The 26,315-nt window shown below is 50.5% G+C and overlaps 1 protein-coding gene across 6 annotated transcripts in view; it reads left to right on the top strand.

Moving 5' to 3' along the window:
- Positions 1-25,705, top strand: part of Ptpru (protein tyrosine phosphatase receptor type U) — a 79,450-nt gene extending 53,745 nt beyond the window's left edge. For 2 of the 6 annotated variants that reach the window (XM_051188957.1, XM_051188954.1), the window contains 16 exons: positions 4,310-4,500; positions 5,038-5,113; positions 5,514-5,590; positions 7,163-7,180; positions 12,743-12,779; positions 13,420-13,517; positions 13,606-13,722; positions 14,340-14,494; positions 16,414-16,549; positions 17,000-17,149; positions 20,127-20,300; positions 21,654-21,794; positions 22,488-22,613; positions 22,739-22,896; positions 24,306-24,441; positions 24,615-25,705. In XM_051188957.1, the coding sequence (XP_051044914.1) occupies positions 4,310-4,500; positions 5,038-5,113; positions 5,514-5,590; positions 7,163-7,180; positions 12,743-12,779; positions 13,420-13,517; positions 13,606-13,722; positions 14,340-14,494; positions 16,414-16,549; positions 17,000-17,149; positions 20,127-20,300; positions 21,654-21,794; positions 22,488-22,613; positions 22,739-22,896; positions 24,306-24,441; positions 24,615-24,677 (1,853 nt within the window). In that variant the 3' untranslated portion in view covers positions 24,678-25,705. The remainder of the gene's footprint in view (positions 1-4,309; positions 4,501-5,037; positions 5,114-5,513; positions 5,591-7,162; positions 7,181-12,742; positions 12,780-13,419; positions 13,518-13,605; positions 13,723-14,339; positions 14,495-16,413; positions 16,550-16,999; positions 17,150-20,126; positions 20,301-21,653; positions 21,795-22,487; positions 22,614-22,738; positions 22,897-24,305; positions 24,442-24,614) is intronic. The other 4 variants (XM_051188958.1, XM_051188956.1, XM_051188955.1 and 1 more) reach the window with 3 other exon arrangements.
- The last annotated feature ends 610 nt before the right edge of the window (positions 25,706-26,315 follow it).

Genomic DNA, 26,315 nt, shown 5'->3' with positions numbered 1-26,315 from the left:
GGGTCTGGCTTACAATTCAAGGTTATTCTGTTGTTATCATGGAAGGGGAACATGTCGGCATGCAGGCAGACATGTTGCTGGAGAGGTAGCTGAAGAATTCTGTATCTGGATTGGCAGGCAGTAGAAGAGCCAGTGAGCCATGGGCCTGGCTTGAGCTTCTGAAACCTCAAAGCTTCCACAGAGTGACATACTTCCTTCAAGAAAGCCACACCTACTCCAACAAGGCCACATCTAGTAGTGCTATTCTCTAGGGGCATTTGGGGGCCATTTTCATTCAAACGCCACAGGGGGGCACATATTGTGGTGGGATGGGGAGGCTGGACACAGTGAAGGCCAGGTTACAGTATCTGGAATACCATGTGTCCAGGAGACTGGAGTTGTGTCTTAGGACTCTCTCATGCATTGTCTACCTCTCCTTTCTTGTCTTTTCCAAATATCAGAGACCCAGAGACCCAGAGACCACAGAAAACCACGTGGCATCTATTAGATCTTTACAGAGCTCCGATGCAAGTAGCTCCAAGGAGGAATGGCATATTTTGGCTCACTGTTTCGATGGTTTTAGTCCCTTGGTGTGAGAACGGTGCTGTGGAGTAGAACACCAGGCCACCAGGAAGTGGAGATGTTGACCCTCTGTCCTGGCTTCCTCCTTTTTCCCTACTCACCAGGGCTGCTGGTCTCAACCTGTCCCACCTTTAGCATTGGGATTACAGACATATGCTGCTGTGCCTGATTCTTTATGTGAGCAACTGGAGATCATGTCTCTATAGAAGGCTTTTAGCCATGAAGCCATCTCCCCAGCCCCTGGATATCGATTAACCTGCTAGTGGGTGAGCAGCTTGGTCCTTGGGGCAGAGCTTGGGATGGGATAGAAAGTGCTTCTCAGGCCCCATAGCTAAGGGAATGGGGACCTGGCTTCTCTGCACCCAGGAAAGCATGTGAACCCATTCTTTCCCAGTGATTTCGTCTGTAGAATATCTTTCATTGTTCTTGGACTCATCTGTAAGCTGCCTGGATTCTGCTTGGGCTTCACATCAGGGTTTTTGGTCATCAGAAACTGGACCTACGTGCCTGATGATCAGGATCTGTGGGATAAATGGTCAATCTCCTGTCACACTTGTTTGGTTCTCTTCCTACGTGGTGATCACTTTGTGAGCCATTGACTCTGTGTCCACAGCAAACCCCTGAGCTCCCAGTCTCCTTGATGCTCTGAGTTCTTTGAACCAGCAGAAGTTCTTCGTGTATGCATGTGTTATGCATGTGTGTGTATACATGTATTTGTGTATGTGTATGCATTTGGATGCCAGAAGTTGACATCAGGTGTCTTCTTCAGTTACCACCTGAGACAGGGTCTCTCATTGACCCTGTAGTTTATACTAGCCTGGACTGCTTAGCCAGTGAGCTGCCAGGGATCCTATTGTCTCTGCCTCCACAGCACTAGGATTACCAGTGCATGCTACCATGTGTGGATTTCTTTTACATGAGTGCTGGGGATTGAACTCAGGTCCGCATGATTTGTGTAGCAAGCTTTGCTGGCAGAGCCATTTCTCCTGCCTTAGTAACCCTTCTTGAAGTCTTGAATTTCTTCACCTTGTGTAGTTGTGGCTGCTTCTTGGAACTGACTGGCTTTTCAGGCTGCACTAGTGTCTTGCAACTGAGAAGGACCAAGCATTCAGTCAGCCAGCTGCCCTGGCTTTCGGGGACTCAGGGACTCTCTTTTCTGGAAACAAAGCCAGCGATTACCATGGGTGGCACTGCCTGGTGCCAGCCTCTGGGTGCCTCTTATGCATTGTCTTATTACTTGACATTTACATTGGCATGTTGAGCAATATCAGTTTTTACTTCATTTGACACGTAAAAGTGGAAGTTTAGGCAGACTAAGTAGCATCCTCAAGGTCCAATGCAGAGCTGGGATTTGATCTGAGATCTGCCTGAATCTAGAGCCTTCTGTCAGTCTCCACCCACACTGTACTGCAGCCGCCAAGGATGTTTCTATAAAACACAAAGAGAGACTTGAAGCACCCTTCCTTTCATTCATCTCTTGGATATTTCTCATGTATATCTTCATGCTGGAAGCCCTGAGGGTTACTGGGAATAAACCTAATTATTTATGTTTGCATCAGAATTGCACCTTTAAACACAGATCTATTCCTCTCTTTATCTAATGTGTGTGTGTGTGTGTTCATGTGTTTCTGTGTGTATGTTCATGGGAGTCTGAACATGTATATGTAAGTGTACACATGTGCATGCACATGTGTGTAAGTGTTCATGTGTGCAACTACATGTATGTGTGTAAATGTTCGTGTGTGTGTGTGTGTGTGTGTGTGTGTGTGTGTGTGTGTGTGTGCAGCCACCTGTTTTCAGGCGCATGTGGAGTCCAGAGGTTTTTGGGATATCTTCTTCAGTTACTTCTCCATCTCACCTTGTGAGACTCTGAACTGGGTGCTACCAGATTCAGCTAGGCTGGCTGGGCAGCAGGCCCCCAGGACACATCTGTTTCTGCTTTCCAGGTATTGGGGTTAAAGGTGTCTGCTACTGTGCCCAGTTCTTTACTTGGGTACTGGGGGTCTGAACTCAGGTCCTCATGCTTGCACAGAGAGCACTTTGCCTACTCATCCTTCTTGAGTTCTTGCTATACTTGCCACTATGACATGAGTCTTATCTTGCCTCTTTGGACCTGAGCTTCTGTAGGAGTAAGGTTTTTTTCTTACCGTCCTGGACCCACCGTGGCGGCAGCCCCAATTAACACAGAGATGCTGTATTAGGTATGATGCTGTTGGCCAGGCACTAGTTTCTTATCGGCTAGCTCTGTCTTAATTATTAACCCATTTCTATTAATCTAAGTATTTCCACGTGGTCTCATCTTACCGGAGAGTGGGCTGGTGTTCTGCTCTCTCCAGTCTCCCCATGTTGACTCCTCCTTACTACTTCCTCAAATCCTCCTTGTCTCCTAGTCCCGCCTTTCTTGCTTTCCTATTGGCCAACAGTGCTTTATTCATTAACCAGTATAAGAAACATATTTACAGGCTGACATCTCCCATCAAGTTTCCCCATCTGTACAGTTAAGGGCATGGGGCATCTGACCGCATGATAAACTAGTAACTAATCAGTTCTCCAGCTGTAAGTGACCAGAGCTCAGGATCCAGACAGAGAACTGTTCTCTGTTAACTGGACACTCTTTAGGGCTGGAGCTGCTGAGAGGAGAACAGCAAAGTAGGGAGATTCTGCCATGGCCTTGAGTTCCTACCCAGAGGCAGTTTTCAAACCTTGGCATAGGAAGCTGAGCAGGCATTCTCCCTGATCTGTCTGGGGTCTGGGGAAGTGGCCTGGGCATCTTGCTTTCATCCCTGTGAGTCACTAAGGAGGAACATAGGCCAGTGCTGGAGAAGGCCTCTAGAGGATCATTTTAGCTGAGACTTGGAGGACAGACGTCAGTGCACCCGGCATAAAGGACAGGGGAGGAAGGATATTGAGGCAGAGGCATCAGCGTGTGGGAAGCCCTGGGAAGGGAAGAACAGGCACCCACCAGAGATCCCTTCACAGTCCCTGCCAGATGAGACCAGTGAGAAATGTGAAGGACAGGTGTCCAGCCAGCCATGCAGTCTTTTCCGAGAGAAAATAGGAGCCAGACAGTGAGTGAGGGCTCCAGGTAGGAGAAACTGTAGCTGCTTTTCCTAGCCTCAGACCTGATCTTCGGAACCACGGTGGGATGTACTTGGGGATGCTGATTCTAAGAGCTGGAGGGGGGTGTGTCTGTCTGGCAGGGTCTGGGGTCCATGGGGCCCCCTTGTCTGGGTCACCACACCGGCAGACAATGAAAATGCTGGCACAGGAGAAACACTCTATTCAGGTGCCTGGCATCGTCGGTGGAGGGGGCGGCTGCGCAAGCTAATTTCGCTCTGCTCATCTTTGAATGGGGGTAATTGCTGGGAGTTGCCAATGTTCCAGATTGTTCCCTGGAAGAGGAGGGCATGTCCAGGGCTCTGCTAATGCTGCCTGTACAGGTTGAGCAGTGAAACCTGGCAGGGTGGTGTGAAGATGTCACAGGATCACAGGGTGATACAGCCACGAGGACCTTATGGGTCACTTCAGTTGATCTGCCTATTTTGTAGATGGGAACCCAGAGATACTGAAGGGAGGGGCTTGCTGGGCCCTATGCAGGGCAGCCTTGCTGAGCTCGACTCTAAGGAATGATCTGGCTACCCTCCATGTTGTCTGTGTTCCCTGCCTCAACTCGGCTGGAGTCCAGCTAGGGGCTTCCAGGCTGGGCATGCATATATGTGAGAGGTCTTTCCCCTTCCTCTGGCTACAGGAGACCAGCGAAGCAGTGGGGTCACCGAGGCCAGCAGCCTCCTGGGGGGCTCCCCTCGGCGCCCATGTGGCCGGAAGGGCTCCCCATATCACACAGGACAGCTGCACCCCGCAGTACGGGTGGCTGACCTCCTGCAACACATCAACCAGATGAAGACAGCAGAGGGCTATGGCTTCAAGCAGGAATATGAGGTGGGCCCTGCCCGTTCTGTGGAGCCTCACTCAGCACTTCTCAGCGCAGCCCTTTTGGACATTCCCTTTGACAGTGCCCAACTCAACTTTACCCTTTGACCTTGACTCTGAGCATTCCTTCAAGCTCAGGCTGTCTGGTTTCTCACTGTTCCATCCCATCTCCATCCTGATCATGAGTCTAATCCTGTCTCTGGTTGGAGCCACATCAGTGCTGGCCTTGACCTACCTCTTGCCTGACATTGGCCCCTGACCTTCATCCTGAGGTCCTTCTGATTGGATCCCAGCCACCCAGTCATCTGGACACGAGCACTACCCCCGCTTACGCCTAATCTCACCCTTAATCTTTATCATTTAATCTCTCCTCTCTTCCCAGGTCAAACTCAGGGTTCTGTATCCTAAACTCTGTAGACTCTGACCTCCCTTTGGCTCAGCTCTCCCTTCCTGACACACTTATGTGCCCGGTCCCCACCCTGCCTTCCTCATTCCCGAGAGTCTTGGGGCTCTCTCTCCCACTGACCACCATTTTCCCATTGGCAGAGCTTCTTTGAAGGCTGGGATGCCACCAAAAAGAAAGACAAGCTCAAGGGCAGCCGGCAAGAGACAGTGTCTGCCTGTGAGTTCTGGGGAAGGGTCTGGGGCTCACAATGACAGAAGGAGGTGAGGGAGAGATGAATGGCCAGAGTACGCTCTGGGGAGGGCACAGTGTCACACCACCATCACTATCACTGTGCTGTGACAGGGGAGGCACCATAATCCTGTCGACATGATGAGGAAACAGCTTTGGGAGCTTGAGACCTTGGTTCAGTTGCTGCTCATCTTCCTTAACTCCATGCCCAGACTCAAACCCTTGGCCCAGCCTCACAGTGCCCAGAGTTTCCCAGGGTCAGCTCTGAGTCCTTTTAAGGTCACCTGGCAGCCATGCCTGGACACTTCCTCTAGCTTTCAAGAGACTGACTCCACCTACTAAGTCCCAGGCTCCCTGACACAGACCTGCTCTGCCATTCTCTTCACAGATGACCGTCACCGAGTGAAACTGCACCCAATGCTGGGAGACCCGGATGCTGACTACATCTCTGCCAACTACATAGACGTGAGTGCCTGGCCCGGCTCTTTCTGCTTACCTGCCCCTGTCCCCTCCAGGCTCACTGTCCATGCAGGGCGGAAACCTACCAGAGAATAAGTGGGGATCTGAATGGCTGAGTTGCATTTGGTGCCAGGGAACTCAGAGATGGGGAGCTGAGAGTAGGTGGTAACCTGCAGGAATGTGTCCTGAGGGCTGTACTAGGGAGGCAGAGCAAGGTCTTCGGACAGACAGGGAGGCTCAGGGAAGGGAGGAGCTGCCTCAGCAAGGGGCCAAGAGCTTGGAAGTAGGAGTTTTGTGATTTCTGGAGTGAAGCTGAAGAGGTTATGCAGGGCTAGATGGTAAAGGTGTTGCATGGCAGGCTAAGTACTGGGACTGTCTCCCAGGGCCACCAGGAAGTTGTTCAAGAGTTTTGACTTTGATTACAGTGGTCCTTCATATACAGGGAGGCATGTTTACTGAGCACGTACTGTGTGCCAGGCATGGTGATAAGCACTTTACACATAATCTCAAATTTCATATAACCTTATCACCCTATAATGCATGTCCTCCCCTCATAGGGGAGGAAGCTGGAGCTCAGAGAGGTGAAGCTACTGGCTCTAGGACACATAGCCAGAGTGGTAAAGAAAGGACTCAAGCCCCAGCTAGGCTGTCTCTGCAGCCTCTGGTGCTGACCATTTGACTGTCCTGACAGCTATTAGATCTGGCTGGATGGGAAGGCGGATCCAAGAGAGGACAGACTTCCCAGGTGTGGATGGGTGGTGGTGGTGATGGAAACTGGGCAAGGCCCAGGGGCTTGACTGTACTCCATGCAGCAAGCTGAGCTTGGAAGAGCATCCTTTAATTGTGTAGGGAATATATTTTGAGCACCTGGGCACCAGGAACAGAGATAAGATCACATGACCATTGCTCGCTCTTTCTTCCTCCTTTCCTTTTTTTCTTTCTTTCTTTTTACGACACAGAGATTCTAGTACAGGGAAACAGATTAACCCTGAAGGAGATTCATTTCAGATTAGCTGGGAAGGCAGGCAAGAAGAAAAGTGTCACAGAGCCAGTTAGTGGCAGAGCCAGGGCTGGCTGTGTAGGCTGTGTGGAGAAAGCAGTGTGGCCACAGAGGAAGAGGAGAGACACTCAGGTACAAAGAGCAAAGGCAAAGGCCCAGGAGGAAGTCACAGTACCCCAGAGCTGAGGTCATCAGGACCTTAGGAGATGACTCTTCTCTCCTTCATCTTCCTCCTGGAGCCGTATGTGCCAACCCTTGTCTCCCAGAACCCTTTGCCTTCTCCCTGCCTCCCATGCTGTTCCTTGCCTGGGGTAAGAGTCCAGCCTGGTCTCACAGGCTTGGGCAGCTTGGAGACAGTGGACTTTTCTCACTGGGTTCTTCCTGGTTGGTTTCTCTTGGGCCCTGACAGGGATATGCCCATCCTTCTCTCCACCCAAGTCCTGGCCTCCTGTCTCTGTTCTGCCTGCCAGCTCATGTCACCCTTTCTGGCCTCTCCTGCACCCCGTCCACCTCCATCCACCTCTGGCCTAACATCTGTCTCTTTTGCTTTGTTCTGTTCCCTCACTGGAATCATTAAGATTCGGATAAACCGACAAGTAAGTATCTTTTCCCTCTCCTCCTCCTCTTCTTCTTCCTCCTTCCTCCTCCTTTTCCGGTCTCGTGGAATGGCTGTGTCCTGTGATCTCTCACAGACTCTGGCTGTCTGTGTGTCTCTCTCTCCCTCCTTCCTGTCTCCTAGCACTGCCTACCAGCCACCCATTCCAGCAGCCTGCCAGGGGCTGCCATGGCTGAAGACAGTTTCCCCACTGGGAGACATTCCTTCCTACCTTCTGTTCTCTCAACAAGGGCAGCTATGTTGGGGTGCTGGCCTCTGCTGTCCCCCTGTCTAGCCATTTCCTGTGAGCTTTACCAGCTCTGCCCTGCCTCCTGCTGTGTATAGCTGGGAAGCTGCCCTGGGAGGTCTTTGTTCTACCATGCCAAGAGGCCAAACCCTCAGACAGACCTGGTTTACTTAAAACTCAACCCCCATCAGTTTGCCCTCCATTTAACCTCAATTCAAATGTGCTACCCCCCCCACCAAATAAGTTTGAATATCAGTTTACAAATTGTAAAATAGTTTGCTCTTTGGAGAATTAAACCAAGGGCTGAGGACAGCTCAGTTAGTGGAATGCTGGCCAAGCATTCATGAAGTCCTGGGTTTTAGACCACATTTGTATAAAAACTGGATATGGTGGTGTTCAGGAGGCCGAGGCAAGTGGATCTCCCAGATGGAGGTCAATCTGGTCATGGAGTGAGTTTCAGGATGGTCAGGGCTATGTAGAAAGACCTCATCTCAAAGAGCAAACAAAACAAAAAACAAAGAAACTCAAGGTCATCCCTGAACTACATAGTAAATTTGAGGTTAACTTGTTTCAAAATAAGTAAAAAAAAAAAAAAAAAAAAAAAAAAAAAAGAAAGAAAGAAAGGAGAGAGAGAGAAAGAAAATCCAAACTAATTTAGTCATCCTTTGACTTGATTTTTTTTTTCCGAGACAGGGTTTCCCTGAGTAGCTTTGGAACCTGTCCTGGAATTGGCTCTTGTAGACCAGGTTGGTCTCAAACTCACAGAGATCTGCCTGCCTCTTCCTCCCAAATGCTGGGATTAAAGGCGTGCACCACCACTGCCCAGCTTTGACTTGATTTTTAAAACATGTTATTTTTGTAGTATTTATAATCATTATTATTATTATTATTATTAATTTGGCTTTTTGAGATGGAGTCTCACTCTGTAGCTAGGCTGGCTTAGAATTTACTATGTAGCTGAGGCTGGACTCAAATTCCCAGCAATCTTTTGCCTCAGCCTCCTGAATGCAAGGATTATATTTCATACTATTTAATGACTGGTATTTTTTGCTATTTTGTGGGTTCATTTTCCATTTTATCTTCTTTAAAAAAAGATATTTCATTTTTTTTTATTATCATTACTAGGATTCTGTTCATTATCTGACTTCCGGACAACATAGAGAGACTAACATAAGATGTGAGAGGTTCCCCTAGTCACATTTGGCAGAGGCAGCCAATTATCTCAGCTGTGCCCCTTATTTTGAGTGCAGTCACACAGTTGGTTTGCAAAATTCTCAAATGAAAAAGGCCCATTAGGTTCACAAAAGACAGTGGATATGCTGAGTCCTAGCGCCCCCTGTGGGTTGCGATGAATATTGGCCCTTGCTGGCCTTAGACTTGCTTGTTCCCTGTGGTTAACCCGCTTGCCTTTGAATCTCACTATTTGATTCCCTCTTGTCAGACTCTGAAGAAATACTCTTAGAAGTCTCACTGGGCTTAATGCTGCCTCAAATGCCAGTGAACAGTTGTGTTGCTGACAGCACCTGCCAGGTACCAGGCACCTAGAATGCAAAGGGTCATTTGGCAGGTGAGAACGTTGAATCTGAGAAAGGTGAAGTGACTTGTATAAGATCCAAGCCAGCGTTATCGTTCGCTACGCCCCGGCACCACCCACTCAGACTCCAGCAAGGGTGCAGATGTGTGATCCAGCACCTGCTTGGGGCATGAGATCCAGAGCTCTCCAGTGCCACTCCCTAGAGTGGAAGTGTATAGGAGATCTGCTCACTTTACTTCAAGTTATGATCATTTACAACATGTTCAGGGGGGTTTGGGCATGGCGAGTTGGTAAATGCTTCCCTTGAAAGTGTGAGGACCCAAGTTCAACTCTCAGAACCCATGAGGGGATTCTTGTTTGTAATCCCAGCAGTGGGCAAGCAGAGCCAGGTGGATCTTTTGGGCTGGCTGGCCAGCTTAGCCTTATTGCAAGGTATCAGGCCAAAGAGAGACGACCCCATCTTCAAGGAGATAGAAAGCTATTTTAAGATTAGTACTTGAGGCTGTTTGGCTTCTACACACATGCACACACGTACCCTGCTGGCATGTACAACCCTCACCCTCATACCTGCACATGTGTACGTCCATATACATGTATGCATGTATATACACACATAGGCACAGAAAAACTTCTATTGGTGTCCTTTGTATGACATGATTGTACAGTAACATATGTCTTATTTAAGAAGTGAGGGCTATAAGATGGCTCAGGAGACAAAACCCTGCTGCTCAGCCTGATGACCAGAGCTTGAGCCCTGGGATCCCACATGGGAGGAGAGAATTGACTCCTGTGAGTTGTCTGACATCCACACATATGCTGTAGCACTTGCCCGTGTATACTGTCCCGCATAATCACAAAGTAAACAAAATTGTAGTAGTGTTTTTAAAAAATGAACATGTAGACATTTCAAGTTGTGTGCCAGTACATTTGCTTCAGATAGGGCTGCATGGGGCTTGGAGATGGCTCAGTGGTTAAGAGCACTGGCTGCTCTCCCAGAGGATCTGAGTTCAATTCCCAACAACCCACAGGTGGCTCACAACCAACTGTAATTCCAGTCCTAGGGAATCCGATGCCCTCCTCCAGCCTCTGCTGTTCATGTACACACGGGTCACGTAAATTTATGTAGACACATGTGCATACACAGAAATCATAAATAAACATTAAAACAAAACAAATAGGCCTGCATGACAAGGTAGGTTGGATGGCCGTGGGCCATACTTTCTTCAAAATGTAATTTTCCAATAGTGAAAGAATGGGATCCTGGAAAGGACTGAAAACAGTTGCAACCGAACTGAATTCTAGGCCTCCACTCACTGGGCAATCGATTAGGTTTCCTTCCTTTTTATGCTGGTGCTGGATCCCAGGGTCTCTCCTAAGCCCAGCAAGCATTCAGCTATATCAAGCCCAATCAGTCTGTTTAGTTGAGTTCAGGCCCTCTGTTACTTACTCACTAATGCTTGAATGCTGTGGAGCCTGGGTCCTGGTGGGGTAGGGGTGGAGGTGTAGAGTTGGCTGAATTTGATGATGAACCTGTGTTGGGTGGAGCTTAGGCAACTAGGTTTTGCTAGGTGCAGGGGCACAAATAGTTCAGAGCAACCTGTTCCCAAGCTTGATGACTTGGAAGGCAGAGTCAGCTAGGACCAGGCCATCCCTACCCTTCACCTCTGCTGTCCCTCTGACCTGCTGCAGAGACAATGGCTTGGGACATGGGGAGGTTGCTATAGTGTCTGCAGAGTACTCCAAAGGGTTTTCAAAGTTAGCTACTTTGAATGAGTTTTGGCTTTTCCCAGGGGAACCATGAGGCTCTCTGACTGTCATCTTCCAATTGCAGAGGGCAACAGAGACTTGAAAAGGTTCAGCCTTGTTGGCTACTCCGCTACATATTTCCAGTCCACCCCCCATCCTCTGAGCCCAAGTCTGCCTTATCCCGGGGTCTCTGTGCATCAAAAGTGCCAAACTTCTCTCCTCTAGGTGAAATGACAGACATGAATTTTATAATATCCAATCACTGAGATCAATGTGGGTTTTTTTTTTTTTTTGGTTTGTGTGTGTGTGTGTGTGTCTGTGTGTGTCTGCATGCACATGGGTGTGTGCACAGTGGGATGAATCCAGAGTCTTCTGCATGCTAGGCAAATGTTCTACCCCTGATCTTCATCCTCAGCTCAATTGATCAGATTGATCAGTTTTAATTGAGTTCTATTACTTCATTATTTATACTGACTAATAAGTGCTGGAATTTGTTGGCACTTGCCAACAGGGACCCAGATCCATCAGACCTCAACACTCTGGTGGTCACCCCCCATCCCAGCTGTTCTTTTGTCCCCTTCTGCTTTTGCCTCCGGAGTGCTGGGGTTAAAGGCATGTGCCTATCACTATTTGTGACCTTTAGAGACTTTTTTTTAAGGTCTTTTATTCATTATGTATATAGAAGAATGTATGCCTGCAGGCCAGAAGAGGGCATCAGATCCCACTATAGATGGTTATGAGCCACTGTGTGATTGCTGGGAATTTAACTCAGGACCTCACAGAGCCATCTCTCCAGCTGGGCCTTTGGAGATCTCTGAGACAGGGTTAATAATAACAACTGCTGTTCACCCTGTTTTGTGTTTGGCCTGGCAACAAATGCTTAACCTACATTATTGTTTGTACTCCTCACATCCCTGGGAGGGAAATCTTGTTATGATCTACTTTATGATAGTGAAAATGGAGGCCAAGAGAAGGAAAGCGTGCTTGCTTGAGGGCAGCTGGGATGGACCCTGGCAGTGAGACACTAGGGCCACTTGGGTTCCCAAAGCCCAGGGATCCAGAGGAACTGCAAGGAACTGTGTTGAGGGCCAGGGGCAGAGCGCAGTTGCTTTCTCTTGCACCTGCTGATATTCTACTTTGGAACTTAACACAGTGTCTGCACAGACTTTCTGGCTGGCTCTTGTCCCACAAAGGTGCAGCCTTGTGAGTAACCTTGGAGCCCCTGTGGCTTTGGAACCTCAGCTCTTTCCTACTTGGCCTGAGGGCTCTAGCGATGGGAGGGAGCTCTTGGCTTTTAATTCATGTCAGATAGAAGGTAGTGTTTAGAATGGTATGGTGACTATCACCATGACTCTGGAACCTTAGCTCACTGATGCTCTGTCTGAGGTCTCTGGGGATGGAGGATGAGGTAGCTCTTGGCTTCTCTTTCATGTAAGATAAACAATAGTGTTTAGAACAGTGTGGGACCATCACCGGGTCTCAGGAAAATTCCTCATCATCAGTAAAAACAGATGTAAAAATTGTATCTAAGGGCCCTTTGCTTCCAACTTGAAGCCCTCTTTAAGATTCCTCCCGCAGGCTCTGGGTAGCTGAGGTCCTTGGGTAGGGTACTCTTCATTCTGAATGTCCTGACTGAAACTGAGGATTCTGCCAACCACCGATTCTCCTATATCTGGGGTCTAGGGTGGATTATGTTTCTGGGTCTCTGGGAACTGGGCAGCATCATCCTGGGCTTCATTTGTCTCTGAACAGCAGCCATGTTAATAACAGATAGCTCTCCTGCTTTGAGGGTGGGGAGACTTTCCGGGCTCACAGAGGTGCACCCTCCATAGGGTTCCATAGCAAGCAAGGCCATGGTGTCTTAGCTTCACTTGCCTCTGTTTTGGGACTGGGAGGACAAGATTACCCTCATCCAGGGACATGAGGCTAGCAGTTTCTGGAGGACGCTGCTCCTGGAAGGAGGGTGATAGGCAGCAGTGTGTGGGAGCAGAAGTCTGTTCCCTTGGCATTCACCTCACCCTATTCTCCTGTTCCAGGGCTACCACAGGTCAAACCACTTCATAGCCACTCAAGGTACCTGGCCCCTTAGCCTATGGCACCCTCTCATGCTGTGGAATGTCCGCTGCCTGCCTGTCTTTCCTGCTCACCTGCTCAGCCCCCCATCTTCCTCCCCATCAGTCTTGTCTCTCTTTTCCCACTACCTGCCTGAGTCTCTTTTATCTAACAGCAGCTCTTATCCACCCTGCCTATCTGTGCCTCCTGATATGATCAGTCCCTCCCCAGTAACCTAGCTGTGTGTATCCCTGTGGTGATGCATGTGCAAGGGCTGGGGCTGTACTCACTGTCACGGAGCATGCCTTTTGGTCCAACTGACCACCTGGGTCCCCTCTAGTCTTGTCTCTCTTCTGCTACTGCCTCTCTATCCTCCTCTCTTGGAAGTTTCCCATGGACCAAGGATCTACCATCCACATGACTCACTAGGTCTTAGCACACCAGGCTCCCCAGCCTTCCTCTGCCTCGCTACTGCCCATCTCAGGGCCCTGCGGGCATGATGCTGTGGTTGGTGGTGTATATTGTCATGAGTGAAAAGTCCCCATTGGGGTTGGGTCCTGGGAACCTCCCAACAAGGGATGGTGTCACTGGGTATCATGGTGTGCTGGCCATGATGGGAGGGGAGACCTTGCTCAGGGACAGGCATTCTCTGCGCCCCCAGGGCCGAAGCCTGAGATGATCTACGATTTCTGGCGCATGGTGTGGCAGGAACAGTGTGTGAGCATCGTCATGATCACCAAGCTGGTAGAGGTGGGCAGGGTAAGCAGGGCTGGAGGGTGGGCTGGGGGCAGGGTGGGCTTCATGGGTGGCTAAGAGCCTGCTGAACCCTATGCTATGGTGGCCCCAGGTAAAGTGCTCTCGCTACTGGCCTGAGGACTCAGACATGTATGGGGACATCAAGATCACATTGGTAAAGACAGAGACACTGGCTGAGTATGTGGTGCGCACCTTTGCCTTGGAGCGGGTGAGTCTCCCCTATACCTGTTTCATGTAGAGCTTATATTGCCTGAGCCTTGGAAATATAAGGGGAAAGGGAGGTGCAAGGAAGCCCTTCTAACTTGCTGGGAGCATGGCCAAGGGATGGGATGGTGGCTGTTCCCACCGGACTCCAGTACACATTGATATGAAGATGTGATGACTGCCCTGTGTGGGACATTCTTCACGCATTGTCTCAGCCCTAGGATGACATATGATTACCATCAGCCCTGTTTTGCAGATGAGACTAGTGAGAGGCAGAGGTTTCCTCATGTATCAGGGTCTAGGTCCCCACTTAATTACTCTGTAAAATCCTCAGAGGAGGGCTGGCAAGATGGCTCAGTGGGTAAAAATACTTGCTGTGTAAGTGTGATGATCCCTGAGTCACAGTGCTCTTTTGTTTACATGACAGCCCTGGGATAAGGTGGGTGTTAGGCAGCAGAGCTTTAAGCATCTGGTGGACTCAGTCCAAACACAGAGTCAGCAGAGGGGGTTCTCCTCGTCTGTACCACGTCTGTACCAATGAGGAGTAAGCAGAGCCCTGCACACAGCAGGCATCCAGTGGGTGCTGCAGGCAACTGACTGTCACCACTGTGGTTTCCACAGAGAGGCTACTCGACCCGGCATGAGGTCCGCCAATTCCACTTCACAGCTTGGCCAGAGCATGGTGTCCCCTACCATGCCACAGGGCTACTGGCCTTCATCCGGCGTGTGAAGGCGTCCACTCCACCAGATGCAGGGCCCATTGTCATCCACTGCAGGTGGGAGTCCTGGAGATCCCGAGGAGAGAAACCAGGGCTGGGGGAGCTGGGCTGGGGTGGGGCAGGGTCATGGTCCCCAAAGAGGACTGGACTTGGGTTCAGCCTATGTGGGGACAGAAGATAAGAGGACTCCCCAAAGATCCTGTGAGCTTTGGCTCCCTTACCAGAGCTGAGGAGTCCTGGAGTCTGCAAACATATAGGAACTGTGGCTTATACTGGCTCCTTGCAGGAATTCTCACCAACTCACCAAATGCCACGTGGCTGATTTCCCTTGCCCTATAGCCTCCTGCCTAGTGTCTGTCTGTCTGTCTGTCTCTCTCTTCAGAGCTCATTAAGATAGCATCTTCTAAGAATGAATTCCAACTGATACGGAAAGTCTGTTATGCAAAATGTAATTTATATCATGAACAGTGAGTGTACCTGCAACTGATGGTTTACTAACTGAACCGTGAGCTCAGTCTTCTGAGACTGAGTAATAGAGCATGGAGGTAGGAGATGGCTGACTGACGTGTTTGCTATACAAGCCCCAGGACCTGATTCTGATTCCTAGCACCTATGTAAAAAATTAGGTGTGGAGGCATGTGCCTGTAATCCTGGCCTTGGGAGACAGAGAAAGGAAAATCCCTGCCCTTTTTACAAGTATTAAACACACACACACACACACACACACACACACACACACACACACACACACACAGCCAAGTTCCCTGTTCCCAGAGCAATCGAGCAATCACAATCTGACTTCTTTCCTGCAGGAAGCCTTTCGTGGGTTTGAAGTTGGTGTGAATCAAGTCCCCCAGTGTGAGCTCTCTGCTGTGTGACTTTTCTTCCCCCACTTTTTGGTGTGAGTTCTGTCCACACAGCATCACATTCCAGGGTGAACAAGCTCCGGCTTATCTGTCCACCTCCTGTTGCTCAGATCCACTGGTTTTCATCAGAAATAGTGGAGCTGAAATAAAATGGCAGCACTAAGGATTTTCTAACACAGTGGTTCTCAGCCTTCCTAATGCTGTGACCCTTTAATACAGTTCCTCATGTTGTGGTGATATCTCCCCACATGATAAAATTCTTTCATTGCTACTTCATAACTAATTTTGCTGCTGTTATGAATTGTAATATAAATATCTGATATAGGACTCTAAGGGCTTGGGACCCACAGGTTGAGAACAGCTGTTCTAAGGTGTGGCTTCTTGATAGGAAGTGCACACACATTGCTGTGGGCCATGTGTAGGGGCAGAACTGCCATCTGTGAACATTCAGCCCTAGTGGATACCGTCCAGGTCTCCCAAAGTGCTTGTGTGATTTGAGCCATGTAGTTCTCAGTAATCCTTTGATGATGGTGGCTTCAAAGCTGGAATCCTGGGGCATCGTTCCCAATCTGCCTCCCCATCAACACTGCTCCTTGTGGATGCAGTGATGAATCCAGGTGGAGTTAGGGAGCTGACCACATAAATAGGGACCATGCAGCAAGTGTTTTTAACAGAAGCTAGCCATATTGCTCTGAGAGTTTGGAAGAGGGCCATGTGTCTGGAAGTGTTGGAAGCTCCAACTGGGGATGTGGATGGGTATGAATGTGTGGGTTTCAGAGGATGTGCAGGAGCCTGGGACAGCCAAGGGGAATGTGTGTTCTTAGACTGCATTCTGAGAATCACCTCTGTCCCTCTCCCCGAGTTGAGCTAGCCTCACTTCTGTGTTCTCCCTCCTTCCTGTCCTTTCTGTCCCCAGGTCTTGCTCTATGCTCTCAACTGTGTCCTCTGCCACATCGTACAGAACTCCAGCTCCACAGCCCCTCCTTGGTGGTGCTCTCCCAACCTCTAAGTTTTTTAGCTGTGGCAGATACCCTGGTCCCTACTTCTCTTCTTCTCCCTGATCGAGAGGCCCCTGCCCCTGATGTGGCGTTGGCCTTCTCTTCCCCTCAGCGCAGGCACTGGCCGCACAGGCTGCTACATCGTCCTGGACGTGATGTTGGACATGGCTGAGTGTGAGGGCGTCGTGGACATTTACAACTGTGTGAAGACCCTCTGTTCCCGGCGGGTCAACATGATCCAGACTGAGGTTCGGACCAGCCCTGTCCCCGACTTCTCCCCTCCATCTAGGTCTCAGGGTGTCTATCATGGAGCTCAGAGCTGGAGTAACATGTCTTTGGGGCATCCTAGGCCCTTTCTTCCCCAGGACCACCTCAAACATGGCAGTGGGGAGTTGGGGGGCCTTGTAGTTCTCTCTAAATCTCACTTCATGGTGCTGTGTCAGATGAGTCAGATGGTGGCGGGCTCTAGAGTTACGTGTAACAGGGTTTGTGTCTTCACTAGATCTGAGATCTTGGGATATCCCTCAGCTCTCAGATGATCTCCTGGGAATGTTCCTGGGATGTAGTAGATGAGCTGATGTGAAGTTGGACTCAGCCAAGTACGCCTGCCTCAACTGTGGCCATGTTTTTCCTTAGTCCTTGGTAGAGCTCAGCTTCCAGCCCCCTCTTCATTCTTACATTCTCATCTCCTGTTCTAGGAACAATACATCTTCATCCATGATGCAATCCTGGAGGCCTGCCTGTGCGGGGAGACCACCATCCCTGTCAATGAGTTCAAGGCCACCTATAGGGAGATGATCCGAATTGACCCTCAGAGTAATTCCTCCCAGCTTCGGGAAGAATTCCAGGTAGGGGGATGTGTGTATAGGTGTGAGGTATGGGGTGTATGTGTAAAGTTGGGTATGTGTATAGGGCATGGTTGTACATATATAGGAGTGGGGTGAATGTGTATAGAAGAGTTAGGTATAGGAGTGGGGTGTGGGAAAACATATAGGGTTGTGTGTACAGAGTGGGGTTTGGATATGTGTGTAGGTAGGTGCAGGGTGTGTGAACATGTGTATGTAAGATGTGGGGTATGTGAGTATGGATGTGTGCTTGTGTGTAGGCGTGGGGTACATAAGTATGTGTGTAGGCGTGGGGTACATATGTGTAGGAGGTTGGTGTATATGTACAGGTATGAGTGCGTATATAGGAGAGGGGTGTGTGTGAGTGTGTATGTTTGTGTATGTGTAGGTGTGGTGTATGTGTAGGTGTGGTGTATGTGGAGGTGCGATATGAGCATTGGTATGTGTGTATGAGTGTGTAGGTGTTTGTGTGAGTGTGTAGGTGTGTTTGTAAGTATGTGTGAGTATGTAGGTGTGTGTGAGTCTGTAGGTGTGTGTGTGGGTACGTAGGTGTGTCAACGTGTAGGTTTGTGAGTGTGTAGGTATGGCAGTATGTATGTGTGTGAGTGTGAAGGTGTGTGTGAGAGTGTAGGTATGTTGGTGTATAGGTGTGTATGTGAATGTGTAGGTGTGGTGTGTGTGTAGGTGATGTGTGTGTGTAGGTGTGTGTGAGTGTGTAGGTGTGAGTGTGTAGGTGTGTGTGTGAGTGTGTAGGGGTGTGTGAATGTGTGGTGTGTGTGTATGAATGTGTAGGTGTGGTGTGTGTGTAGGTGGTATGTGTGAGTGTGTAGGTGTGTATGTGAGTGTGTAGGGGTGTGTGAATGTGTAGGTGTGTGTGTATGTGAATGTGTAGGTGTGGTATGTGTATGTGGTGTGTGTGAGTGTGTAGGTGTGTGTGAGTGTGTAGGTGTGAGTGTGTAGGTGTGTGTAGGTGTGTGTAGGTGTGTGTGAGTGTAGGTGTGTGTGAATGTGTAGGTGTGTATATGTGAATGTGTAGGTGTGGTGTGTGTGTGTGTGGTGTGTGTGAGTGTGTAGGTGTGAGTGTGTAGGTGTGTGTAGTTGTGTGTGTGTAGGTGTGTGTGTGAGTGTAGGTGTATGTGAGTGTGTATGTGTGTATATGTGAATGTGTAGGTGTGGTGTGTGTGTATGTGGTGTGTGTGAGTGTGTAGGTGTGTGTATGTGAATGTGTAGGTGTGGTGTGAGTGTGTAGGTGGTGTGTGTGAGTGTGTAGGTGTGTGTGTGAGTGTGTAGGTGTGTGAGTGTGTAGGTGTATGTGAGTGTGTACTGGAAGGTTGTTAGTACTGTGACTATCAAGGGTGGATCAGGAAGGACTGACCTGAGACCCTGCTTGAGGGACAGAGTCGGGTGACAGTGAAGGACATGTATTAGTGCGGTTGTTGACCCAGGCTTTTGGGGTCAGATAAATGCGGGTTCGGATCCAGGCTTACATTGAGGAGCTGTGGGGGGCCTGGACAAGTCACCTCACCTCTCTAAGCTCTTGTTCTTACCACTAGGAAAGAAAGGGTGTTCCCATCAGGTGTAGCCATCACGTTTCTCTGGGTTTTCCTAAGAAAACTAGCTCAGGGGCTCCAGCAACTTCGATGGGTGACGGTGCCATCAGTTAGAGCTGGGTCCAGGGACTCATGTGATAATGCTACACTTGGTCTCTGCCCATCCTTGGTTCTGCTGTTTTTGTTTGTTTTGTTTTTGAGACAGTGTCTTGTGTAGCCCAGTCTGGTCCTGAACTTGTGTAGACAGGAATGACCTTGAGCTCCTGATACTTCTGCCTTTAACCCCTAGTGCTGTAATTATAGGTGTGCACCACCAGCTCAGAACTGTGTGTGTCGGGGGGTGGGGTGGGGGTAGTGCTGTTCCTTAGGTACTATTTGCTTTGTTTTGTTTTGTTTTGTTTTTTGAGAGAAAGAAGATCTTTCAAGGGTCTGTAATTTGCCAAGTAACCCAAGCTGGTGGCCAATGAGTCCTGAGAGCCTGGTGGCTCTGCCTATCTCCTTTTTCCCATTACTGAAATGACAAGTTTGTGCCACCATGTTTAGCTTTTTATTTTATTGTTATCTTTTTAAAAATGTGGGTCCTGGATTGAACTCAGATCCTCATGCTATATCTAGTTAGGCTCTGGCGGTCTGTTTTGGGTGGGGCCAGGCTCACTATGCTGGAGGCTGCTTTCCAGGCTGCTAATGTCTGGGTCCCCTCCTCTCAGGTCCTATGTTCCCTTAGCCATACAGTACCTGCCGATTGTGGTGTACTGGAGTCAGTGTAGGGTGACCTGGGAAATGTGGCTGGTGATTCCTGGAGAGAGATGTCAGCTTTGGGGATATGACAGACTTGGGATCCTGGGAGGGATACCCCCAAATAAGAGAGAAACTGAGACTCTGGCACATGAAACCTGAAGGTGGGGTGTAGAGATGTCATTGCCCTGGCCAGGACCTGTGCCAGGTGCTCAGGATTACATTCTGTCTAGACAGAGCTGTGATCAAGGCTTTTGCCTCGTGTCTGGGGTTGGCTATAGGGACGAGGTGGGGCTCAGGCTTGCATCTTTGAAAACACTGACAAGCTGATGCTGGTCTTCTCTGGGTCTGCCACACACCGAGCCCTGAGTCCACCAGGCTGTGCTCAGTGCCTGGCATGATCTCATTTTGGAGATCTCATGATCTCCAGATGCTCTATGGAAAAGGTGTATCATTTCCCCATTTTGCAAGTGAGGAAAGTCACTTACCCAAGGCCACACTGGCGCAAGGTGACAAATGCTCGCTCCAAAGCTCAGCCAAGCTGGTGAAAGGCAGCGTGGTTCCCTAACTTCTCTGGGCCTCAGTTTTCCCATTCATAACACAAGAGTTAATTAGCTAACCCAAGGTCCTCCATGGAGTTGGGAGGGGGCCCTGACAACCCTGGCTATACTCTCTTCTCATTTCTCTCTCTGCAGACCCTGAACTCGGTCACGCCGCCACTGGACGTGGAGGAGTGCAGCATCGCCCTGCTGCCCCGGAACCGAGACAAGAACCGTAGCATGGATGTGCTGCCGCCGGACCGCTGCCTGCCCTTCCTTATCTCCACCGATGGGGACCCTAACAACTACATCAATGCAGCCCTGACCGATGTGAGAGCTGAAGGCTGCAGTAGCTCTGGAACTCCCCTTCCTGGGAGGGCCCGAGTCAATGGAGCCGAGCCAAGGGACATCCCCTGCCCCAATGCCCATTCAGTGATCCAGGCCCATGCGATACCCTCTTACCCCATCAGCCTTCTAGTGTGGGCATTCAGTGCCCCCTTCTGGCATTATACTTAGCTTTAGTGTGGACCTGGGTGGTAGAGTTCAGGCCAGGTTGTCTCCAGGATCAGCTCTCGCAGAGCCTGGGGTAGGGTGACTTTGGCTGAGGATTTGAGGTCAGGACTTGATACCTGATATCTAGAGCTAGAGGAGTCTGTTCTGAGCCAATGGGGCTGTACCCAGCCACAGGACCTGGTCTGGAGTAGTGAGTGACTTGAACCCTGGCCCTTATCTAATTGTGATCTGAAGGCACCATTTAGCAGACCCATCCCCTGTCCTTGGTCCAAGGGACTTCACCCTCTTTAGTGGGCATTACAAACAAAATAGGACATATGTACTGTGGCTTTGGGGACTAGGAATGATGCCCTCTGAGAAGGAAGAGTCTATGATGTACACTCTGAGAACAAATGTTGCAGAAAAGGGGGCAGAATGTGGCTTTGCATATGTCGCCATATAGGCTGTGTGTGACTTGGGCCCTCTTCCAGGCTGACTTACCCTCCTAGACACATCGGGGCAGGCCATCATAGGGGACGAGGAGTGAAGCAGTAAGGACACACGTTGCTAAGAGGAAAGAGTCAAAGACAGTGAATGATTAGGGGACGGATAAGTGAAGGGAGCCAGGCCAGGCACGGCATAACTGGGAGCCCTCCATGTAGGGAGGAGAGAGGGGTGACACACGAGAGAGGGTCACAGTCACCATTACTCAGCCCATGTCATGTGTGTACATGTACATGTGTCCACTGGCTCACTTAAGCGGGTGTCTGGGCCTACTGAAGGGCCCTAGGGAGACGCATAGTTTAGAACAAAGGCTTGGGGTTTCATGACCTCCCTTCTATCCTGACTTTCACCTCGGTGTTCTATCTGTATCTTGGGGGTTGGAGAAGCAGCTTTCTCGCTAGGGAAAGTCATGGGTGGGAATGGGCAGCTGGGGGAAGAAGTTACAGAAGAGCCTTAGTCTCTCAGGCCTCGGATACCTGATTCCAGCCATGTGTAGTGGGCCTGGCATTTAAGAGGACTGATTTTTAGATGCCAGTGGGTTTGTCTGAGGCAATGGGTCCACCAGAGTCTGTCTGGGGTGGCCCAATCTGCAGGAAAGCCTGTGGTCACCTATGTCTAAGCACTGGCTTCTTGGTGGTACTGGTCCGAACCATCAGAGGGCCCTGCTGATTGCCGTTTGCCCCGCAGAGCTACACGCGAAGCGCAGCCTTCATCGTGACCCTGCACCCACTGCAGAGCACCACACCTGACTTCTGGCGGCTGGTCTACGACTATGGGTGCACCTCCATCGTCATGCTCAACCAGCTTAACCAGTCCAACTCTGCCTGGGTGAGGCTGGAGTACATTTACAGCCACTGTCCCCAAAGTCATGGAGTGCTCCATTCAGAGTTTCTGCTTTTGCAGTAGTACCCCTAAACTGCCCACCCCAGGGCCTTTGAGGTAAAACAAATTCAAGCCTCCTGCTTCCTCATTGATTCAGGGTAGGCTGTGTTACCTCTTTATGCCTCAGTGCACGTGTGCATGTGTGTGCCACACAGAGGGCCTCCTCGGTCCTGCTCTCTGTCTCTAATGTGGTCTGCAGGGGAAGTGTGGGGAACGAAGCCATGCCCTAGCATCAGGGCCATCCTATCTCAGAGCTGGAGCTGGGCTCGGAGATGGCAAGGAGGAGGCATTGTTGGTTAGGGATGGGTGGGTGGGGTTATCCGCTTCTTCTCAGAGGAAGGCAATGTGATGCAGGAGTCCACAAACACGTGTGTGTGGGATGTAGCTAGCATGTTAGAGTGGAGGTTTCCATCCACATAGCCACGGGGATCATGACACTCTTTGTGAAGTTTGCTGTGACCACTCTGAAGGTGCCAGTGCTCTGGGCCGTTGTCCTTGTGTTCTGAAGGGCGAATAGTGGAGAGTCAGGTGTGCCACAGGGGAGTCTGGAGCCAGGCACTGAGCCATGGTGGAATCCCCAGAGCTGCCATTGGGGTGGGGACTGGCTCTGGTCTACACAGCTTTCTCTCTGTGTCCCAGCCCTGCCTGCAGTACTGGCCAGAGCCAGGCCGGCAGCAGTATGGCCTCATGGAGGTAGAATTTGTGTCTGGCACAGCAAATGAAGATTTGGTGGCCCGAGTGTTCCGGGTGCAGAACACTTCTCGGGTGAGTGTCCTGAGGAACCCAAGGATGAGAGTCTGGGTGGTGGCCAGGATTGCCTTTAGTGACCCTGTGGAGGTCATCAAGGGCTCTCATGCTCATGTTTCTCTGCCTGGCTGCTGTGCCCCTAGCTGCAGGAGGGTCACCTGCTGGTTCGACACTTCCAGTTCCTGCGCTGGTCTGCTTACCGGGACACGCCGGACTCCAGGAAGGCCTTCCTGCACCTGTTGGCTGAGGTGGACAAGTGGCAGGCAGAGAGTGGGGATGGGCGCACCGTGGTGCATTGTCTGTGAGTGCTCCCTGGTAGGAGGATGGGTGAGGGGCTGGCAACTGACAGAGGCCCTCAGGGCTAGCACACAGGAGTCCAGCCTCAGGGGCTGTGGCCTATACTCTCCAACTAGCTGAGTTTAATGAGAGTCTCATCGGAATTCCTCACCCTGTGAGATTATAGCATAAATTAGTTTTTCATTTGTGTATGTGGGTTTTGTGTGTGAGATATGCCGGTATGCACATGGCACTGCCCATGTGGAGGTCGGTTCTCAGTTTCTACCCTTACTTGGGCTCTGGGGCTTAAACCCAGGTCACCAGGCTTGCATGGCAAATGCCTTTACTCACTGAGGCATCCTGCTGGCTCCATGCAGCATGCTTTAAAATCTTTTAAAAATTACACTTGTTTATTTAGTGTGTGTGTGTGTGTGTGTGCGCGTGTGTGTGCGCATTCATGCATGCACGCCCATCTGTATTCACTTATGCGAGTGTGCATGCACATGTACTTGGACATGTGTTTATGTGTGACAGTGTGTGCATGGAGGTCAGAGTACAACTTGCATGAGTCTGCTTTTTTCTTCCATCATGCAGGTCCTGGGGTCTGAACTCAGGTCATCTGTCTTGGTGGCAAGCATGCTCACCCACTGAGCCATCTCGTTGGCTCCATGTAGCATACTCTTAATCCAGTGGGATTCTCGTCTCTGTTTATTCATGTACACCTGCTGCACTTCCTTTCACCAGTACATGCCTCACCCATCCATTCACTGATATGCACCTCCACTCAGAAATGCATGTTTTCATTCATGTCTGGGTACAGTCACCTCTTTTTCATGTCTCTGCACCCTGGGAGTCTCCCAGTGCCAGCTTGGGCCCTGTCCTCTGAGGGCTTGCCTTTAGTTCTAGTGAGAGAGGCCAAGGGATGATTAAATCTTCCATTTTGCAGGAAGCTCATGTTGGGTCATGGGAACAGGGCGACAAGAGGAGGAGAGGATTCCTGGTGGCCACAGCTGGGCTCAATGCTTGTTTGGCTGTGTATCTCCATTGTTGGTCCTGGCTGGTCTTCCCACCTTGCTTTGGGGCTTGCTGGCCTCTGGGGCTTCCCTTCTCTGTCATCTTCTCTTGAAGTATGGCTGTATCTTTTCTCTAGGAATCTACAGGCCAATCCTTTTGATGATATCTTCTGATACGATTCATGGCTTTGGATGTCATTCTCAACCCTGAACTACCTTTTTAGCCTTCTGGTCCTAGGGCTGGCTTCTGGGTCCCTCTTCTTATCCCTCAGCTGCCTAGTCCACCCTCCGTGACTCTTTAGTGTTACCTTCACCTTTGGCCTCTCTGACTTAGTCCCTGCCTGCCTTTTGATTGGCTAGCTCCACCCCTCATCCTTGGGTGCCCAGGTCCTGCCCCAAACCTTTTCTGTGTTTCCTTTAGAAACGGGGGTGGCCGCAGTGGTACCTTCTGCGCCTGTGCCACGGTCTTGGAGATGATCCGCTGTCACAGCCTAGTGGATGTTTTCTTTGCTGCCAAAACACTTCGAAACTACAAGCCCAATATGGTGGAGACCATGGTAAGGAGCCATGTCCTAAGCACAGTCACAGCTCCCCATCCAAGCCCCACCGGGTTCCTCAGCACCTACGCACTTCTGCCCAGCCCCCAACTCTGGACTGCCGTTCTAATCCTGGGATGTCATTTCCCATTCTCCAGAGGGTGGTCAGAGCTCAAGGTCCTCTCTTTCCCCAGGATCAATACCACTTCTGCTACGATGTGGCCCTGGAGTACCTGGAGGCTCTGGAATTGAGATAGCAGGCACCTGGCCTGGGACACCCACTGAGCACCCAGGGCGTGGCCCATCATCCCAGACTGGAGAGGAGGGCCTATGCCCCCAACTTTGCTCAGCCATAATTCCACAGGGAGGACACTGGAGTGGACACTGCACTGTCTCGGTGGCCCCCAGGGGCCGAGGAGGAGCTTTGCAAGACTGCAGCCAGCCCCACCTCCAGAGGGCCCTGCAGACCTGTGCAGAGAAGCCTGGGACAGTGACACTGGCCAGAACAACCAGTACTAGGGACTCCAGGCCAGGGCCCTCCACTCCATTCCAGTCCTTGGCAAGAAATGAATGAGGGCTGCAAAGAGAGTGTCCAAGGTTTGCACCCAGTGTGGCCCCTTCTGCACATGGCAGAGGCTTACTGGGCCGCCAGGGCCTGAGTCCCACCTGGCTTAGCCGCTGTGAGTCCTGAAGCTGGGACTCACACTGACCTCCCCGCGGTTCTGTTCTCCATCCCACTGCCCCTGCAGACCCAGGGGTGCTTTGCTCCCCATGCTTTCCTACTGCTTTTGAGCTTCCTGCAACAGGGCCTGTGCCTCCCTCCTGGGCTCCATCCCTGCCTGGCCCAGTATATGCAGAATATCACCGTAGCTCCTTCCTCCCTAGCCTTCAGGCCTCCATGGCTCAGTCCTGCTCAGCGTGGGCCTGTGACAATCCACAAGGCTGAATCCCAGCCCCTGGGGTTGAGGTCCCTGTGGCTCTTGGTGAGGCTGCCACTGGGTTGAGGCAGGGTAGAGCAGGGCTGGTGACCGCTCCTAGAGCTCAGAGGAAGAAGGGTGCAATGGGATGGAGGACCAGTACTTTTTTGTTGTTTTTTCATTGTTTTTTGAAAGGAGGGTGGGAAGTTCTCTTTATAATGGGGTAGGCCACACCCCCATTTTGTGCCTCAATTTCCCCATCTGTAAACTGTAGATATGACTACTGACCTACCTCACAGGGGGCTGTGGGGAGGTGTAAGGTAATGTTTGTAAAGCGCTTTGTAAATAAACGTGCTCTCTGAATGCCACCCAGCGGCTGTGTGTGTGATTGACCAGCCAGAGGGTACAATGTAGGTCAGAGACCTAGATTCTAGGCTTGGTTTGGTTTTTCTGTCTACCAGACAGCAGAGATATGGACCAGGGCATCATTCAGAGTCCCCCCACGGAGGTGGTTCCAGGGGACACTGGTCCAGTTGCCTTCACTGGGTATTAGGTATGCCTCAGTAAGTACCTGACAAATGCAGTGCCTGGCGAAGGCAGCTTCTGGGTTACAGCTCAAGGGAACAGTGCACCATAGTGAATGCTCTAGTTTGGCTTCTGTGGCTATGATAAACATCATGGTCACCAATAGCAACTCGGAAAGAAAAGTGTTTTATTTCTTCTTAGAGGTTGCAGTCAGTCTATCATCGGGGGAAGCCAAGGCAGGAACGCAGAGAAGGAGCTTGAGGTAGAAACCAAGGAGGAACACTGTTTATTGGCTTGCTTCCAGACTTGTGCTCAGCTATTTTTCATTCATAGCTCAGGCCCACCTGCCTAGGGATGGTGCTGCCCACAGTGGGCTGGGCCCTCCCACATTAATCATTAAACAAAAAACATCCCTCACAGACATGTGGCCACAGGCCGATGTGATGGAGGCAA

The sequence above is a fragment of the Phodopus roborovskii genome, unplaced genomic scaffold (genome assembly GCF_943737965.1).
Source record: "Phodopus roborovskii unplaced genomic scaffold, PHOROB, whole genome shotgun sequence".
In the NCBI taxonomy this organism is placed as follows: domain Eukaryota; kingdom Metazoa; phylum Chordata; class Mammalia; order Rodentia; family Cricetidae; genus Phodopus; species Phodopus roborovskii.
This window is presented reverse-complemented; position numbering and strand designations above follow the sequence as displayed.